This window comes from Haliaeetus albicilla, chromosome 2 (genome assembly GCF_947461875.1).
Source record: "Haliaeetus albicilla chromosome 2, bHalAlb1.1, whole genome shotgun sequence".
NCBI classification, from domain to species: domain Eukaryota; kingdom Metazoa; phylum Chordata; class Aves; order Accipitriformes; family Accipitridae; genus Haliaeetus; species Haliaeetus albicilla.
Window position 1 is genome coordinate 24,711,672 of NC_091484.1, and position 19,044 is coordinate 24,730,715.

The window sequence follows — 19,044 nt, forward strand, 5'->3', positions numbered from 1 at the left end:
GTTGCTCTGGCTCAATTAAAACAGGTTATAGAGCCTCAGAGAGGGCACAGCTTTGTGAATACGGTTCCTGGGCTGGGGGACAATACTCCTTCCTCCAGGCTTCTTATGGAAACTCCAGAAGAGCCCTACTAGGAACAACCAGATTTAAACACGGTTCAGCTCCAGTATAGTCAGAAGCCAGGGCATTACTTACAGTACATAAAACTGTGTAACACACAGCAGTAAAACACGCACATATGGCGAACTGGTCATCGTAACTGTTGTTTGGTTTGGTTTTAGCTTGTTTTTTTGCTGTTGCTTTCCTGATTGCAAAAACCATTACACCCACGATTTAATCTCAGTGGACTGAAAGGTTCAAATGAGGTTATAGATTGCAAGAGAGAAAAGTGTCCACACGGGAAACTTGTCCCGCAGACTGCGCAAGGGAGAACAAGATGCCTGGGCTCCCACCCTTTAACAGATGTTCCATTTTTTGGACATCTCCTCCTCTTCCCTAATGTTACCTAAAAATAAGCTCATCTAAACACGAAGTTCAAAATCGTCAGCTGCAAACCAAAGCAGACACCGAGAGCACAAACCTGCTAAAAACCATAATGGGAATTTTAGTAATTTTAAATACAGGTATACCGCTAAAAGCTATCCATAATCCCTGACGGTGAAGAAACCAAGTTAGTATTTGTATGTCCCTCCCCAACAGCTAGGAAAGCGACCTCTATAAGGGGGGGTCCTTCTCACTGACAACAGCAGCAGTCGACCGGTAAATAATTCACAGGTCAAATTTGGCAAGCGATTCTTGACCTTCGGTAAACAATTACACCCAACTGCCTCTATCCTTTAAGGGGGCGGAAGGGACAAAAGAGCACAGGCAGCAAAGGCAGGCCTCTCCGCCCGCCCGCCAGCAAGCCGGCTGTGAAGGTCGCCCCGTTGCCACAGGGCTGGCGGGGCCCCGAGGAGGAAGAGGAGGAGGAGCCGCTCCACCTTGCTCAGCCACCCGTTTCGCTCCTCCGGCGAACGAAGCAGGCTTCTCCCCCCGCCCCGCCCGCTCACCTGAGGACGAGCGGGGGGCAAAGGCAGCCACGCCGGCGCGTGTGTGTGCGTCTCCCGTCGTGCCCCCCTCCCCCGGCCGCCGAACCGTTAGACGCCAAAGGGGCGCCTCTGCCCTCCTCCCCGCCCCGCCCCGCGCACTCACCCCGCGCCGGGCCCCCCGGGCGCGCGCGCCGCCAACGGCAGCGGGGAGCGGGCGGCGGCGCCGCCCCCGCGGGCCGGGGGAGTCTCGCTGCCGGCGGCGGCCACCTCCGGGCCGCTTCTCCCCTCACGGCTCGCCCTCGGCCCCCGCCGCGGAGAGGCCGCGGCGTGCGGAGCGGAGCGGCGGCTGCTGCTGCTGCTGCGGCCGGCTGGCTGCTGCTTCTCCCTCCTCCTGCCAGCGCCTCATGTGCCCTCCGCCTCGCTCTCAAACGGCGTCCGGGGAAGCGCTGCAAACCCTTCCCGCCGGGCGGCAGCGCACGTGGGGCGGCTGCCGGACGCTCTCCTCCGCCGCGGGCTTCCTCCCCTCGCCTTCACCCGCACCGCCGGGCCGGACCCCGCGGCCTTCTCGGGAGGCGGGGCGGACACCCAGGGGGCCGCGGCGCCGGCCACCTCGGAGGCAGCTGGCACAGTAGTCGCAGCACTCCCCCCCGCCCCGGCGGCCATTACCTCATGGCCCAGCCCTGCCGCGGAGGAGGGGCCGCGCGTCGCCCAGCAACCGGCCCCCTGCCGCGGCCCGGGCCGGCGGGACGGGATGCCCTGCGTTGAGCTGCGCTGCGCTGCCTGCTGCTGGGCGAAAGTAACTCACCGCTGCTTCGGCCAGGGCTGGCCAAACGCTTCTCCGCCGGCCTTCGGCACTGTGGCTGCGGGGGGTCCTCTTCGCAGAGCAGCCGGGGCGAGGAGTGTCGGGGCTCCCGACAGGGCCGTCTCCCACAGGAGACCAGCGGGCGGCTCCCCGGCTTGGCGAAGGTGTAGCTGGGTCGGTAGCGGCTACGCGAAGCGACCCGGGCCGGTTTGGGAGGCGCGGAGGGACCGGCGGCGGTGCGGTGAGGGCCTCGCCGGGCGGCAAGGACCGGTCTGCCCGGCTCTCTCCTCCCCCCGGCCCCCCGCCGCTCCCCGCCAGCGGGGAGGGCTGGCGCGGCGCAGCACCGCTCAGCTGCCGGCCGTGTAGCCCGCGAAGGGGGCTGCGGTTTTGCCACCTTGGCCGTCTGGCTTTTGAATGACCTGGGCTGGTACAGCCAGTTAACTGCCGCGGCGACCTGTTCCTCACGCGTTCGTCACGGTGAATGCGAGAGCTCTGCCTGCCTGAGCCGGGCAAAAAGGCTTGAACAAAACCCTGGCCGAGCACCCAGCCAGGCTGCAGGGACGCTGGTGGACAGATGAACGGACGTGGGAATAGGAGAGAGGGTCTTGGTGAAAGTTGGGACGTTCAAAATACGTGTTTCTTCAAGTTTGGGGCAGGAACGAAGGAGAGGAATCTTGGAGAGGGAAGTTGCAGTATGCAAGATATATTAGACACCACAAAATCCCCAAACGGAAAGATTTATTATTAATGTCCCACCTACAGAGAAAAGCTTCAGTCCGTGTTCTTAATTAAAAAAAAAAAAAATCCAGCGGAAATCACAACTTCTTATTTCTACAGCTCACAGAACTATTTGTTGCAGGAGGGTTTGATTGTTCACCGGCAAGGGAAGAACAGAATTGTGTCCAGGGTTACAGCTGGTGAGACAAAGAAAAAAGTTGCAGTCGTGCTGGTGACAGGATTCCGGAAGCGTGGGATGCGTGTTAACCTCGAGCGAGTGCAAATGGATTTGGGGTTTGAACCTGAATAACCCATAAAAAGAGATGATCCAACCCTTCACAGATGCAAACAAAGAGAATCTCAGTGGGGATGTGTTGGGGTGATAGAAGAGAGAGGAGAAAGGTTACAGGACAGCAGAGGATTCACAGGTGCCTGCCAAACAGGCATGTCTTTAAAGCAGATTCCCTGGAAGTGACAAAGGGTGCAGTTAGATGGGGCATCTGAGTCAACCTGAAAGCTTGCTGCTGCCAAAAGGAGCAGGCTGCTCTCCCCACTTCAGAAGAGCCAGGCAAGCCTGGGTTTCCCAAGGGCTGGCTCTGCTGCTTAGGATTCCTCAGTGAGTGGCTCAGTTTACTAACCCGATGCAGAACTAATTATATTTTTCTTCTTGTCAGTTTTCTGCCAGATTAGGGAACTGAGTAGATTCACCCTAAGGTCATAAAAGTATCAGGAGTGAGCACACAGGAAGAGTTGAGACCATTCATCTGGGAGGAACAGGACCATCCCTTTGGTAAATCATCTTGGTAGTCTCATCTAACTTCTCCCTAAAATCAAAACTTCATGTTACTGCTAGGAAGTCTAACACCTAGGTATCATTAAAAAGGTTGGTCCCTTCCACTTCTCACCCTCAGCTGAGTCCTCCCATTGCTTCCTTTGTGCCCAGTCTTGTATATGTGTGACCCTGGGGTTAGCCAGTGAGCAAGCTAAATCAGGAGGCTTTAAAAAAGGATAGTTTTCTGATTAATTCCTGAAACAGCTAACAGTGGAGTCAGATGAGTGACAGAGCTTGCACAAGAGAGGGAACAAGCCTGTGCGATTGCAAACAAGGGATAGAGCCTTTCAGCAGCAGTTAGGCACTTGTTATAATGTGTAACATAAGCCCAAGACAGCAGTGAGGAGGAAGGGTCTGTACAGTGAAGGAGAAGTAGTTTTGAGGAACAGAGTTTGCTCTGTGCTTTACAGAATGTCAATAAGAAGCAAGAAAAAAAGCAAAGATAGGCTGGTAAGGGATTAAAAAAAAAAAAAAAAGAGCTTTCAGTTCCACAGAAACAGAGGAAGACACACAACAGAGGCATCTTGGAATCAGAGCCCAGGAAAAAAATCCAATGCTGAAAAAAACAGAAGGCAGAAATTGTCTGCAAGCAGAAAGAAAACCAAGAAGTAGAAACATGAAGATCCACACCAACAACAGAGAGAAACAAGTCTACGTGATTGGAGGCTTCTTGTTGAGAAGATCCATTTGACCCATCACATCTGTGAGGAACAAGGATTTGAGATGTACTGCTGAGACTGAAAAGAGTCGTTAGAGTGAGCAGAAGTCCTTCACAGTGGGACAAATGGCAACGACATGCACTATTTATACACAAACACTGTGTGGGAGTACATCAGGGGAGAGAACTTGGGGTGATGGGATTGCCAGCCCCTCACATGCAAAGTGCGTGTCTGTATACTGATCATGGGATACGGTAGCAGTTGTTTGGTGGTTGCTGCACCAAATTCTCCTTAAGAGTTTTTGTTGCATGGTGCTATAGTGCACATAAGCATACTCCATTGCATTCTTACCACCATCTCAATTCATCCACCTCGCAATTCCAAAGCTGGCCATTGACACCATAACCAGATACTAGATTTCTCTGCTCTCTTTCTGTTTTCATTATCCTCTCTATTTCCTCTCTCTTCTTGATTATCACATGATATTTAGCACATTAATTCTCAATTTTCCTTCCTTGATTACATTTCTAGAAGAGACTTTTTATTTCCACACTGCTAAACTAGAAGACTTCTCAAATACAGTTTTCAGTGAGCGTGCTCTTGTTTTTCTTGCATGTTCCTCACTTGCTGTCTCTAGAACTTCTCTTATAGTCCCTGTGAAACAACCAAAGAATACAATATTGCTTTCAAAGCATTTAAACCAGTTTCAGAAATCTCTGGTTAGTTTGCCAGCTGAAGATCCCGATTGCAGCTCTGATTGTAAAGTAGATGATTTTAATCTCAGAGAACAAGCGCATTCCAACAGGCATGAACAAATGAACTGAGGGAAAAAAAAATCACTAAAACATATCCCACCAATGTGTTTCTGCCTAAGCTGTGCTGTGGATTTAAGAAGAAAGGAGTTGGGGTGCTTCCTCTTTTTGTTCTTCCTGCTGGTGCCTGGTGCTACTGGCCCCATTTCTCACACTTTTATATCAGCATGGACTAAGTAATGCTGTAAGTCCTTTAAAAAGATCTGTGAAGTGTCTGCATAATGCTGTCTGTACACCATCTTTTCTTGTTTAAATGGTGTTTTTTTGTAAAGCTATCATTGCTTTTACTTGAATATCAAAACGCATAAATTCTTGCAAGTTGTCTGCCTGAGCATGTGAAAACTAAGCATGTGAGTACTTTTGATGGATTTTTTCTGGTTTTGTGCAGGTTTTTTGTTTCATTTTTGTTTTACAACAAGGTATGCAATGCTGTCTTTGCTGGAAGAATCAAATCAGCAGAAAAGCTTTTCTTCTTCAGAGCTCTATGCTTCCTTCAGCTAGCATCAGCCAGTAGCAATGCTTTCTCCTTCAACTGCTTCTCTACTGGAAATTTCTTTCCCGTAAAGGGGCAGCTTCTTTCAGGAGCAATACCAGCTTATGGCATTGGTCTGAAGTGTTACTGTGACTGTGACCTAAGCAGAGCAGACGCACGTAATTTTAAAAAGAACACAAGGAAAATGAGAGGCTAAATCAAAAAAGTGAAAGTTTATGGACAAGTGAAAGCATAAACACAAGCAGAGGAGACAAATAAAATGAAGATAAAGAGGTCTTAAGGAGAAAACTCATTAAAAACGTCCTGCATAGAGGATCATATATAATAATTATGGCAAAAGAAAGCATTATTCCAGAGCTTACAGTCTGAAAACACATGAAGAAAGGAAACAGTGACTCAGAGGATGGGGTTTTGCACATATTTGACATTAATGAAATGGAAGTTGGAATAAATAGTTTGTAAAGCTCAGATTAGCATTAGAAGTGAAGACAAGTACACAAACAAAAAGGAAATTAAATGCAAGATAGTGGGCTAATGATAAATGTGCTAGGCATGCATTTTGCAAGACAAGGAAAAAAAAGTGCAATCAAGCAAAGCCAAATGAAAATAACACTGTGGAATGATGATAGTACCTTCAAGACATTGTGAATTCTAATCAGGATGCAAAGGATACCCTGAGTATACAGGCTGAATCTTCAGAATATGCAACATAAAAGCCATTGCTTTCTGCTGAAACAATGAATCTGTATACTCAGTAACAAAGCATTTGACTCTTTTGTGAGTCCAAACTGCTGAACGTGTTTGAAGAAAATGGGATCTCCTCCAACATGTTATACCTAGAACAGATGAAAATAATTCAACCAGTACAACATCTGCTTTACACACGTTCTATTACATTAGACTAAGGAATAGTCTGAACACTGAAATACGCAGAAAAAGAAAGCATCACTAATAATTTTACATAATCTCAAAATTACATAAGCAGCATGATAGTCACTGAAAAAGCAAGATTTTGACAAAGGCCTATTCAGCCTTCCTGCATAAGCAAGGTGGTCATCTCATCATATTTTGGAAGCCAGCGGGTAGGCTTAGGTGTTGAGAACACTGTTAGTTGTGAACCTTGCAGCAGAAGAGTATCAGCTCTGCCCAGCCAGGCTCATAAATCAGCATCAGAGCTGACAATACTCAGGAATGTGGTATGAGGAATGCCTGGCAGAAACTGTGGTATTCCATAACAATTAACCCCATCTCATTAGCAGATAAAAATCAATACAAACAAACAAACAAGAAAAAGAGGAAGTTGGTTTTTACTTCAGTATAATTTACAGAACAGTTGCTGACTTCCCGAGGAAACCCAGTGATTTTGGGAAGGTAAAAGTAGTTGGTAATATGCCAACCTTGAAAGGTATTAACTCAGAGAGTATTAAAATTTGCAGAGTATCTTACCACATCTCTTTCAAACCTTAGACATATGCAAAGCATTGAGACCATAATGGAGGAAGAGGCAATACAAGCATGCTATACATGCAGTACTGGTGACCTTACAAGTTGATCCAGTGAGGTGAGATTTAGAGCCCTGTTCCTGTAAAAGAAACCACTAGTAGTTTTTGCCTCACCGCTGAAACAAACACATTGGCAAGGACTATTTTGCAATAGTGTTTCTGCAGTGAAAAGGTCAACTCTATGATTGAGAAAACAAATATCCAAACAGAAGAATCCCAGAAGCTACCAAATAATTTGAAAAATCATTGCTACTCCCAAATATCAGCAGCATACGATACTGAAACTGTAACACTTGAATTTATTTAACGACTTTGAGAAGGATGAGTGAATACAGCCTTGTACCAGAAAAACAAGGTGACTAAATCATGAGAACCTGAGTGTTACCACAGAAATGCAAAAATAAAGAAAAACACACAAAGTTTCACTCAAACAGCGAAAGTATGTGCTAGTTTCAAGAGGATGTTGGAAAAGAATCTGAGAATAAAAAGCACAAGATAAAGATGTGCTTATGTTCATCATTCTTCCAAAATGGTCAAAGACCACAAAAGTGGCCCTGTGTACTTCCCAGGAATGACAGAAATGTCAAGGCAAATGGAACATAAAAATATTACATATGAGCAACTGAATCATCATACCGAGGAGGCTGAGAATAGAAAGTCTCTTGAGAATGGGGTCAGTCTGGAATAGAAAGAAATATGTACTAGCAAGATGGGATGAAGCATGAGTAATTGTGATAGCTGGGAGAAAACCTAGTACATGCGGCACAATAAAACAGAAGTGTATAGCATCTTCAACAGGCATTAGAGCAAACTAAAGAACAGATCTTACCAAAGGAAAACAAAACATGGAAACATACCTTAAAATTATAGGCTATTTGTCAGACCTTTGGGAACCAGGCAAAATGTCAGAGGCTTCTGTAGTACCCATTGAGGGTAGAGCAGTGAAGTGTTTAAGCATTCCTGAGCTATGTGGTTTCAATCACAAGATCTCAGTTTACCTCAAATTAGACCATATATTTATCTGAGAACAAGAACTTGATTACATCTGACCATCCCATATAACAGCCAGGCAAAGAGCAAGGCTGAGTTTGCTGTAGAGATTGCTAAAAGAATTGAAATGGTGCAAACAGCAGAGAGAGTATTTTGCATTCCGTTCTTGAATGTTGAAAATATTCCCACAGAAAAGTTTACTGCAGTTTAGTACAATGCTTGAACTCATGTTTGGTAACAGACTAAAGGAGTAACAGACTAAAACAGTAAGAAAAAGGCCAAAGATAAGAGTCTTATAATTACAGACCTGATCTATATTTGTATTTAGATTATTTCTTCAAGATAACTCTGGTACTGGAAGCAAGTGACATGTTTGAAGAGAGAATTCCTGATTCTTATACTGAATCAAAGGGAAAATTCCCCATCTGGAGTATATTGAAATTGTGCACCCAGATGGTAAGAAAGATACAGACATGTAATGATGTGTGTATCGACAATAAAAAAGTGCTATGGTTCCTAACTAAGAGGTATTGGAAAAACGAGGGGTATAAGTCAACATGTCCCCCTGTGTCTGCCTTTAATTACACTGAAATTCTTCATTGTGGAGACATTTAATTTGAAAAGCTATGAATCTCTGGTTTGTTTGTTACTACAGCATTTTTCTGTCTCTCTCTCTCTGTACTTTGTAATGCTATTGCCACTATTATATGAAGATTTAAACAGACTTTGTTAATGTTAAAGTTCATACCATCTCACTCCCCCAGAATGGGATATTTACTCCCCTTTGCATAAAAACAATCCCTAACTTGGACTAATTTAACAGAAAGCTGTACATAGGACAAAACACCAGAAATTTGGAAGCAAAGGCAGTAACTTGATAGTTATTGTGGCTTAGTTGTGTCCTCTTGGAGAGGGACAATGAAATTAAGTGACTTTTCTAAGATCTGTGATCGAACTGCTGTCAGGACTGGTCTGCAATTGAGCTAATATTCTGTTCCTTCTTCTTTATATCGGTCACCCTCATCAAAGCCAAAGACAAAATACATGGTTTTCTAAAATCTAAATAAATCCCTCTTCAAGACATACTTTTCTTATGCTTACTAAAAGAAACTAGGTGATGTCTACTTACGTATTTGGTTTATTTATATCTAGGCAACTACTCATTTACATTAAAAGAAATGGAAAGATTATTTTGCTTGTGCAGCTTCAAAGCTGTAGCTTCATTGGTAATGACAGATAAACTCTGCAATTGCTGAAAACTTATGCTGCAAAATGGGACAGGATCTGAACTTGTTCAGAAGTGAGCAATTTTGCCATGCATATGCACCCAATATTTTTCAGCACTTAGGAGTCCAGTCAATTCTATGTGGATATCCAATAAACCAGCAAAAATTATACCTGTGTGCAGCACTGGCGTCTTACCAGTTTTGTAGACTCTCTACCAAACCCCACAACAGCTGAACTGTGACAAAATGTTTGGCAAGCTGTGTAACTAATGAAGCTTTTTTTCCTCCAGAACTGTGCTTTGTGTCTACAGCCTCTGCTGCCTGAGAAGGTATGAAACAAAAATGAAAGCTGACACCTTTCTAACATCCCTCTCCCAAATAGGGACTTTTTTTTTTCCCCTCCCTTTTTTCAGTATTAGGGGGGTTTAAATTCAGACTGAAATCTTTCCTACAGTGGGGGTAAAAAACCTGACCCTGTTATCATACAGCCTAAAGAAATATTGAATCCTTCAAGTATACTACTTCTTTTATCAGATCCAGTTGAAACGGATCAACGGGTTCAAAACTGTTAGGGAGTCAAGACGAAGGTGGGACAACTGACAAAACATAATTCTTTACAACTTTCTCTAGAAAGACAGACCAAATCTTGTTAAATGTTTTGTCATGCAAGAGAAAAGGATACTTATTTGACATTTTCAAGGGCCTTAGAAAAACAAAACCAGCGGAACAAAAAAACCCAAAACCAGACCACCCTAGAATGAAAAATAAAGTGAAAACTCCAGTGCTAAAAATGGAAAACAGTTGTTTCAAAAGCTGATTTTTGTCATAACAAAGTGCCCCTCAATTAGGTGTTTACAAATCACTGTTAACGGGACTGACGACAGCTACCTGCTGTTTTGACCTGCGGAGGTTTAATTTAAAAGCCCCAACAACCCAGGCTCGAAGCGGCGGGCGCTGCTGGAGCCCGCTCGGGGCACTGGCCTACCCTCAGCAAGGCCCGGGCCCCAGAGGCCATTATGACCGCCGCGCCTCGGCCTCCCCCACTGTTAGCGCGGCACTGACGATTGCCTGGCAAACGGGCGCCTGCGCCCCTGACGCCCCACCCTCTCCGGCACGTGCTGCCCTCTCCCCACCCCCTTCCCCAGCGAGGCACCGCCCCCCTCCCGGAGGGACCGCCCCGCCCCTCCCGCAGCATCCGGGAACCGCACTCCGGCCGAGGCACCCGCTCTGACGTTGGCGCCTCCTGGACCAATGGCGACTCTGCTCTCTTTCCGGCGTCTGGCTCCGTCTCCTGGATACGGGCGCGCGGTGGCGACCATCCGAGCAGTGCGTGGGGGGGAGAGGGGACGGACCCGGGTGGCACCGGGCGGTGTGTTCTTGCTAGAGGAAGGGGGAAAAAACCCAGTTCCCGGAGTTACTCTGACTATTGTGCTGCTATCGCTCCCGCTGGCTGTATTTTGTGGCGTGCAGGGACGACTTTCCCGTCGGGACACTTCCGACCCCCCCCTCCTTCCCGTAGGGGTATGGGAGACTCCGGCCGGGGGCGGGGCTCCGCCGATTTCGGTTGATGGCGGCGGCGGGGCGATAGTAACGCTGCGTCTTTGTCCACCCACCCACCCCCTCTCCCCCGCCTCACAGGTACGGCTGTTGCTTCCCATCCGTTCCCCCCTCTCCCCGCGGACGGCTAACGGCCGTTAGCGGGGCATGCACGTGCCTAACGGCTCCCGGCGGCGCGCGAGGCGGGCTCCCCCGCCCCCTCTGGGGGGGCGCGCGCAGGCCGTCGCCCCCTCACCGTCTTCCGGCTCCCGCCCTGGTCACTCGCCCGCGGCCGTAGTCTGTCCCTAGGTCTGAGGGGAGCCTCGAACGAAGGTCTCCTGGGGGGCGGAAGACTCGGCCGGGGGATGGGCTTCCTCATGGCATCCTCACCTCTGCTGCAGGTGGGCCGGGAGGCGGCTGTGTCCCAGGGGTTGCGGTACAGAGCCCTCGGGCCTGCCGGGCTACCTGCTCTTGACAGAGCTTTGACGGCAGGAGGTCTCAGGTCGTGCAGGTGCTGCTCGTTTCAGAGTGTTTTTGGCCATTCTTTCACCAAGAGAGGGAACCATGTCTCCTTGGTGTCCTGGTCCTGCATCCTGCCCAGAGCAAATGCCGTTTCCTCCGTAACTGGAGTCTGCTGCTTTGGGTGCTTCTGTCGTTGCAGGTGGTAGTGTGGCAGGCTTACATCTTGCCTTGAGATACTTCTTTTCACTTCTTGTGTCGCTTTATTTGACCTCTTTGTACTTTATGTCAAAACTAATGAATGTATTCTAGCTGTTGAAAGTCTGTCTTGTGCCATGCTCCATTGGTTTGTGTACCAAAACCATGGCATAGCCGTTACTCTTGAGGTTCAGGGATGCAAGACTAGATGCTTCTCTTTTCCCTGTAGCCTCTTGCAGAGCAGCTAATGGAGACCTTATTTGCAAGTACTGCCAGTCATGAGTAGCAATGAAGGCTTCCCTTTCCCCTGACTATGACTACTCTGTCCCTGTGTGCATTTGTGTGTCATTGGTTTTGCTTTTGCCAGATAACCAGATATTTCTGTACTTGTCATTGAGCCCGGCCTACATTTGTATGGTTTGTTGCATGAGTGGATGATAATGCCTTTCATATGACCAACATAAAAGTATTTTCCATCTCTCTAATGTGTATATGTTTCAGTCTTGTGATGAGGTGCACATGTCAGGTTTGAAGTATTCTTGGGAAAGAAGTACAGAAAAGGGGCTGTGGTTGTGTGAATTTTGGGCTTGGGCTGTAGATTGGACATTTCTTTTGCTGGATACATTTCTATAGCATTGCTGTTCTGGAATCTTTGTGTAGTAGGGGAGGACATTATGAGTTTTTTGGTTGGTTTTTGTTTTAAGCTGTTGTCCTGGTTTCAGCTGGGATAGAGTTAATTGTCTTCCTAGTAGCTGGTATAGTGCTATGTTTTTGAGTTCGGTATGAGAAGAATGTTGATAACACACTGATGTTTTCAGTTGTCGCTAAGTAGTGTTTAGACTAAGTCAAGGATTTTTCAGCTTCTTGTGCCCAGCCAGCAAGAAGGCTGGAGGGGGACAAGAAATTGGGAGGGGACACAGCCAGGGCAGCTGACCCAAAGTGGCCAGCGGGGTATTCCATACCATGTGATGTCATGTCTGGTATATAAACTGGGGGGAGTGGGGAGATCACTGCTTGGGGACTAACTGGGTGTCGGTTGGTGGGTGGGGAGCAATTGCATTGTGCATCACTTGCGTATTCCAATCCTTTTATTATTACTTTTGTCATTGTATTAGTGTTACCATCATCATTATTAGTTTCTCCTTTTCTGTTCTATTAAACTGTTCTTATCTCAACCCGTGAGTTTTACTTTTTTTCCCGGATTGTCTCCCCCATCCCACTGGGTAGGGAGGAAGAGCTTGAGTGGCTGTGTGGTGCTTAGTTGCTGGCTGGGGTTAAACCATGACAGCTGTCCAGAAAAAGAACATAAGGAATGGTGTGATCTGCATGAATCAGAAAAGAGAGCTAGGGAAATGGAGACCCCCATCTTGTTTTGATGCTATATCTGTGTGCCTTATTTTGGGGTGTTTGGCACACTGATAATTGTATAATTACTTTGTTCTCATAGATAACTGTAGAAAAAAAAGTCTTCCTACGTTATATTGGCCATACCTAGCTGTTTGCTTAGTGCTAGATAAAATCAAACTAGCTTACAGTATTAATCTGAAAGCTTTTGAATTGTGATGGTGAGATTCTTTCTTCTTTTGGGGAGAAAATGTCTGTCTTGGGTAACTATCTTCGGTAAAGGAAATTCTGGAATCATGAAGTTCCTAGACATGTTCTAATTTCTGGATCATCTGGGCACCCGGCTGGTGTTCTGGCAAGAACCAGTATTTTAGTGACAGGCATTTTGTTGTCTGGTGCTGCCCAATGCTTTGTTGTATTTTCATTTGAAGTCTGGTCTGAAAATGTGGGGATTCCCTGGTCTTCATTTCGGTCTTTGATTTGTCACTCAGGGAGCTTTGTGTCTCATGAAAGAGTTAAAGTGAAATTGAGTTTGTGGTTTGTGATCAGGCATTTGGCAGCTATGCTACTTAAGCAGCCCTTCCTCTCCATCCTTGCTTATCATTCCTATTGCTGCACTACCCTCTCCAGTATGCTGCTTTTCTGTGGTTTTAGGATAATTACATTGGGAACTGGTCTTGTTGAAGAAAAAACAACAGTTTTATAAACGAAATTGAGTAAGTCATGTAGAGTTGAGAAAGAGCAACTCCAAATGTCTTAGAACTAATTAAATTGGAAGAACTGGGCATTGAATGTGAAGCTGTCCTGAAGCTGGAAGAACTTATTACAAGGTGGTCACTGAGGACTAGTTAGCAGTATACCCTGTTTCCGGAATATACTGGTATTGGGATTCTGTGTGTCTCTCCTTAACCCAGTGGAATAGCCGAGGAGACGGATGGAAAGCTGATGCAGAACTCGTATTATAGTTGCTTCAATGTTTTACTATCAGTTCTCCCATTGCTCCAAGATTCTCAGAGAAAATAATTATGGAACAAAAGAATCAAACAGACTTTTATGAAAAGCATTTAACTATTTAAATATACAAATGCCACTCGCTGGCTTTGCAACAAATGGCAAATATTTCATTTGTTTCAGTACGTAAATTAAAGCATATAGAATTCTTGAGACGAAGATAGTTACAAATATAAATTGAATTCTTGTGGCACTGCCTGGTGCCCGCAATGCAACATTTGCCAATGAATTTACACAGCTTTTATCTGCAAGGAATTGCTTCTATCCATGAAGAACACTGAGTCCTGGTAGAGCTACATTCAGCTTAGCATTGGTAGGAATGCTAATATTCACAGAGTCCTGTGTTTTTCAGTTACGTTGATTAAATCAGTTATTTGGCAGGTTTAAATTATATTGTGAAATGTTGCAGGGACACATTTGCCTGAAGTGCCCTTGGGCAGAAATGGCAATCTTATTTGGCAAGGCTTTCAGTATAGAATATTTTCATTTGGACAGCAGTTTTATGTAGGACATGCAATTTTAAGTTTGGTAGTATGATTATTCACAGATAAAATATTTAGAATTTGTAGCTACTGGCCCACCTGTAACTTTTTGAATGTGTTAAGAGCTTTGGAAGTGGAAAATTCTATCACCTGTTCAAAATTTTAATCACATTTCATGAGAGGAGGCCTTCTGTAAAGTAATTATGTTTGATCTTGCTGGAAGTAGATAATCCCTGTTTTTGAGAATTGGGAGGGTAAATACTATATGTCAATGACTATTAAATTTGAATGCTTCCCCCTCCTCCTCGTTTCTTTAAAGGTTTATTTGTTTACAAGACTAATACCATGTTTCCGATCCATTGCCTGTAAAGCATCCTTAAATATGGAGAACTTCATTCTGTATGAGGAGATCGGAAGAGGAAGTAAGACAGTTGTTTATAAAGGACGAAGAAAGGGGACAATTAATTTTGTTGCCGTTCTTTGCACTGATAAATGCAAAAGAGCTGAAATAACAAACTGGGTAAGTAATGTTTTTTTCCTGCTAAATCTGGGAAAAGATACAGCTTACAAAATCCTTGTAGCACAGGTAATATAAAAGAAAAATACCATGTGCTTCTTTAGATGGAGTTTGTCACCATTTAGATCAGCTTCTTAAGATTTTAAATTCTTATACTTTAAATAGAGTCTTATTTTAATGTATTTATTTCTTCATCTGATTTTATTATTGTTTAAATCACATGCATAAACCCATGTTTACAGGCTTACTCCTTCTTTGATGTTTCAGAGAACTTGTAAAAACAGTTACTACCATGTAATGGTTTGCTTTATTTTTTTATTAGTTCTGCAAATTCAGTGGTAGTCATATCTTCCAGTAAATAATCAATTAATTACTTACCAAGGAAAAAATATTTTTTATGAAAGAATAGCATTTAAGGTAAATCAATTCTGGTTTGTAAAACCTTGGCAAAGTTTTACACATATAATACCTGCCAGAATATAAACTGTAACTGATACAGTTAGACACTTTAAATATTTTATTTTTCTAGTACATAGATTCTGTTTATATAGTGGGATGACCCTGGCTGGATACCAGGTGCCCACCAAGCTGCTCTATCACTCCCCCCTCTTCAACTGGACAGAAGAGAGAAAATATAACAAAAGGCTTGTGGGTCGAGATAAAGACAGGGAGATACCACTCACCAATTACTGACTTGGGGAAATTAATTTAATTTGTTGCCAATCAAATCAGAGTAGGGTAATGAGAAGTAAACCCATACTTTAAAACACCTTCCCCCCACCCCTCCCTTCTTCCTGGCTTAACTTTACTCCTGATTTTCTCCACCTCCTCCCCCCAGCAGCGCAGGGGGATGGGGATTGGGGTCAGTTCATCACACATTGTCTCTGCTGCTCCTTCCTCCTCACTCTTCCCCTGCTCCAGTGTGGAGTCCCTTCCATGGGAGACAGTCCTTCACAAACTTCTCTGTGAGTTCTTCCCACAGGCTGCAGTTTCTAATGAAGTGCTCCAGCGTGGGTTCCTTCCATGGGGTGCGGTCCTTCAGGCACAAAGTGCTCCAGTGTGGGTCCCCCACGGGGCCACAGGTCCTGCCAGGAGCCTGCTCCAGCGCAGGCTTCCCCTGGGGTCACAGCCTTCTTCGGGCATCCCCCTGCTCCGGTGTGGGGTCATTCACAGGCTGCAGGTGGATATCTGCTCCACCGTCGATCTCTATGGGCTGCAGGGGGACAGCCTGCCTCACCATGGTCTTCCCCACGGGCTGCAGGGGAATCTCTGCTCCGGTGCCTGGAGCATCTCCTCCCCCTCCTTCTTCACTGAACCTGGTGTCTGCAGGGTTGTTTCTCTCACGTATTCTCTCTCTTCAGCTGCTGTTGTGCAGTAGCTTTCCCCCCCTTCTTAAATCTGTTATCCTAGCAGCGCTACCGCTGTCACTGATGGGCTCGGCGTTGGCCAGCAGCGGGTCCATCTTGGAGCTGGCGGGCATTGGCTGTATCAGACATAGGGGAAGCTTCTAGCAGTTTATCGCAGAAGTCACCCCTGTATGCCCCCCGCTACCAAAACCTTGCCACGTAAACCCAATACAGTTTCATATTCCTTCTCATTGTTTCAGTGATCATTTATTGGGTGATAAATGAATCTACCCAATTTAAATGTTTTGTTCTTAGAACCATATTCTTCTTAGAAAGCCCTTAGGGATACCTTATGTACCACTTTGACAAGATACAGAGGCTTCTGTAGAGATCAGGCAATGTAGGTATAGTAGAAATACAGATTTCCAGGGACCCTTGAGTGATTGCTCTTGCCTGATAAGTTTAAGAATGATGGAAAAATTTCTTCTTACTTCCTTTTACTCTGTTTGCCATACTGTCTCACAGTTGTGTTCTCATTGAAAAAGAAAGTAGAATGCAAGTTTGACTCCAAATTCTGATTTCCAGTTTGTTATTGGTTAAATAGTGCTTAGAATTTGGGGTTGGGGGACTTCCTATATTTTTTTTTCCTGTATTTTTAAAAACAGGTGAGTTGGGTAGGGTCTGTGAGGAAAGTTATCTTTTCTCAACATACATGTAAAACTAAAATATTTGAATTGGAGAATAATTTTAGTGCACTGGAAAAGATAAGAGAACAACTAGTTGATCTAGAGTAAAGTTGCATTGTATCTTACCCCCCACCCCCCTGCCTTAAGTCTATATATATTGCTTTTTTTAAAAAAAACAAAACCCAGAAAACACCAAAACACCAAAACTTTGTTCTAGGTTCGTCTGACTCATGAAATCAGACACAAGAATATAGTGACATTTCACGAGTGGTATGAAACAAGCAACCATCTCTGGCTTGTAGTGGAATTATGCACAGGTAAGGTAAGCTCGAAAGGTAAAAACTTAATAGAGTGTAAGAACAGTTTCTCCACAAGAAATACTTAGATCTTTGAAAAAGCTTAGTAATTATCTGATTATAAACTTGAGAATCCTGTTTATATATAAAAATATTTTTGCTTTTGGAAACATTTTTAGAAATCAGCTGAGATCCTATTTCTCCTCTGCTTCACTGTATATGTAAAACGTTAATTGATGTGACATAATGTTGATTTTTAATAGCTGAAGAGATAGGGCTAATCAGGGGAACTTAAAAACAGACAGTGAGTAGTTGGAGGGTAGTTAAGTAAAAATTACTTGAAGTTTTCTAAGGACTGGAAGCTTTGGCGTTCTCTTTTCATTTTATGGCACAAAATAATAAAGAGAGCAAGGAGTAAATGATGTTATAATGTACAAATGACTTAATATTGTTCAAATGATTTTTTTAATCAAAGGGCAATTCTGTAGCTAATAGTAAATTATTTAAATTTTCTTCCTGTTCAGTAGAAGTATTTTGACTTTTATGTTAAGATGTTAATTTGGGAGCTCTGAGAACCTAAAACTGCATTAAATGATTCACTGAGTTTTGATAGATTCTTGTCAATCCATTAAAGAAATCTTTTAAAGCTTTCTCTAATTGTGATGACTGCATGTTTTAAACTGCAGATAGCGTGCTTTACTCCACACGGAAAGAAAAGAAGGCCAATTGTGCAAGTCATGCATGTTAAGATTTTGGTATCTGGAGTTTGTTTCATAGTAAAAGTCCATATTACACACAGCCTTTTCTTCTATCCAGAATTCTTTTTCAAAAATTACTGAAGAAGAGAAGCTACAAGTTCTGGAAAAAAAAATCAGGTCATTCTTTCAATGATTAAAAGTGAAGTTAATGGCTCATATGGAGGCTTTGGTCTATTTGCATAGTCTAACTTATGGGCATGCATTTAAGTTACTAGACAGGCAGCCTTTTATTAAGTACAGTTTGAACAATTATAATGTATTTTTACCTTGCAGTATTGCAGTTTGCTGCAAGGAGAATGTGTTGAAGCTAACTTACTCATAAATAGAATAAGTCATGGATTTCTTACTAATTTAGTAGAGCCTTGAAAACTGCTTTTGAAATATGGAAGATCTCTCTCACTTGTCTCAAGGTGACATAGTTTCTGTTATCAGATGCAGCATACTTCTGTGATGCTGGTTTCACTATTATTTTTCTTTGTGTATTTGGTGATATTATGGAATTATTCTATATGTAGTCCTCTAAATTACATTATAAAAAACAGTAATCAAACATGATGGAAAATTCTTTACTATAGCTCTGTAATATGGGCTTGGTTTTAAAGGAAAGACTGATCTCCTAACCAGCATAAAAAAGACTCAGAAAGAAAACTTAAATCAGCAGTGTTGAATAATTTGAAGAATACTGTGTTGACAGGAAACCCGTAGATAATTAATGAAATACAAACTGTAGTCTCAGGGGAACAGGTTTGGTGCAGGAGTAGTAAAGGACCAAATAAGGTTGAGGAAAGGGATTTTGGGGGAGATGGGAATGTGGAGTTTAGGATAGGAGACTGGGACAGGAAGGGGAAGAAAGACTGTTTGAGCGAAGAGGATATGGGAAACGAGAATAGGAGAAGTCTAAATCCTATGAACACTTATGACAGGAGTGGCTCAAATGGGATGAGTCTGATGACATACCTGAGAATCAGTGGGATGTGAGGAAGTAGGTGATGGGGAAAAAGAGATTTTTGTGAGGACAGAGAAGCAGTTACAATCAGTGGAGAAAAGCATAGAGAGTGAGTGTGAAGCCCAGAGAGGGACACAGGTGAGAGAGGATATATGTGAGGGTTATTCGGAAGGCTTTGTAGGTGTAATCTCATCAGAAACAGAGGAAGGGTTGGTTGGAACTTAGTGGAGAGAGAGAGAGTGGTGATTTCAGAAGGACAGAGAAAGATCTCATGTTAGGATGAGAAGTCCAGAGAGATACGAGTAGGACTTGCTGGGCCAGGAAGCTGGGGTTTGTGTGAGAAACCTGGAAAGTGAAAGTTTAGTCCTGGGTGTGTGTTTGTTTGCTTTTGAATTTTTTTCTTTAC

At 44.3% G+C, this 19,044-nt stretch overlaps 2 protein-coding genes across 7 annotated transcripts in view; one reads left to right on the forward strand and one right to left on the reverse strand.

Moving 5' to 3' along the window:
* The window catches only part of TRAK1 (trafficking kinesin protein 1), a 138,705-nt gene extending 137,278 nt beyond the window's left edge, over positions 1 to 1,427 (reverse strand). Inside the window, exon 1 of one of the 2 annotated variants that reach the window (XM_069810813.1) lies at positions 1,190 to 1,427. The gene's annotated coding sequence lies outside the window, so the exon portion shown is untranslated. Of the gene's footprint in view, positions 1 to 1,047; positions 1,128 to 1,189 lie in introns of those variants that run through there. The other variant, XM_069810847.1, reaches the window with a different exon arrangement.
* Positions 1,428 to 10,735: 9,308 nt separating this feature from the next.
* ULK4 (unc-51 like kinase 4) overlaps positions 10,736 to 19,044 on the forward strand; it is a 257,257-nt gene continuing 248,948 nt past the window's right edge. For 2 of the 5 annotated variants that reach the window (XM_069810925.1, XM_069810901.1), the window contains exons 1-2: positions 14,409 to 14,609; positions 16,856 to 16,955. In XM_069810925.1, coding sequence (XP_069667026.1) covers positions 14,472 to 14,609; positions 16,856 to 16,955 — 238 coding nt within the window. In that variant the 5' untranslated portion in view covers positions 14,409 to 14,471. Of the gene's footprint in view, positions 10,997 to 14,408; positions 14,610 to 16,855; positions 16,956 to 19,044 lie in introns of those variants that run through there. The other 3 variants (XM_069810908.1, XM_069810892.1, XM_069810917.1) reach the window with 2 other exon arrangements.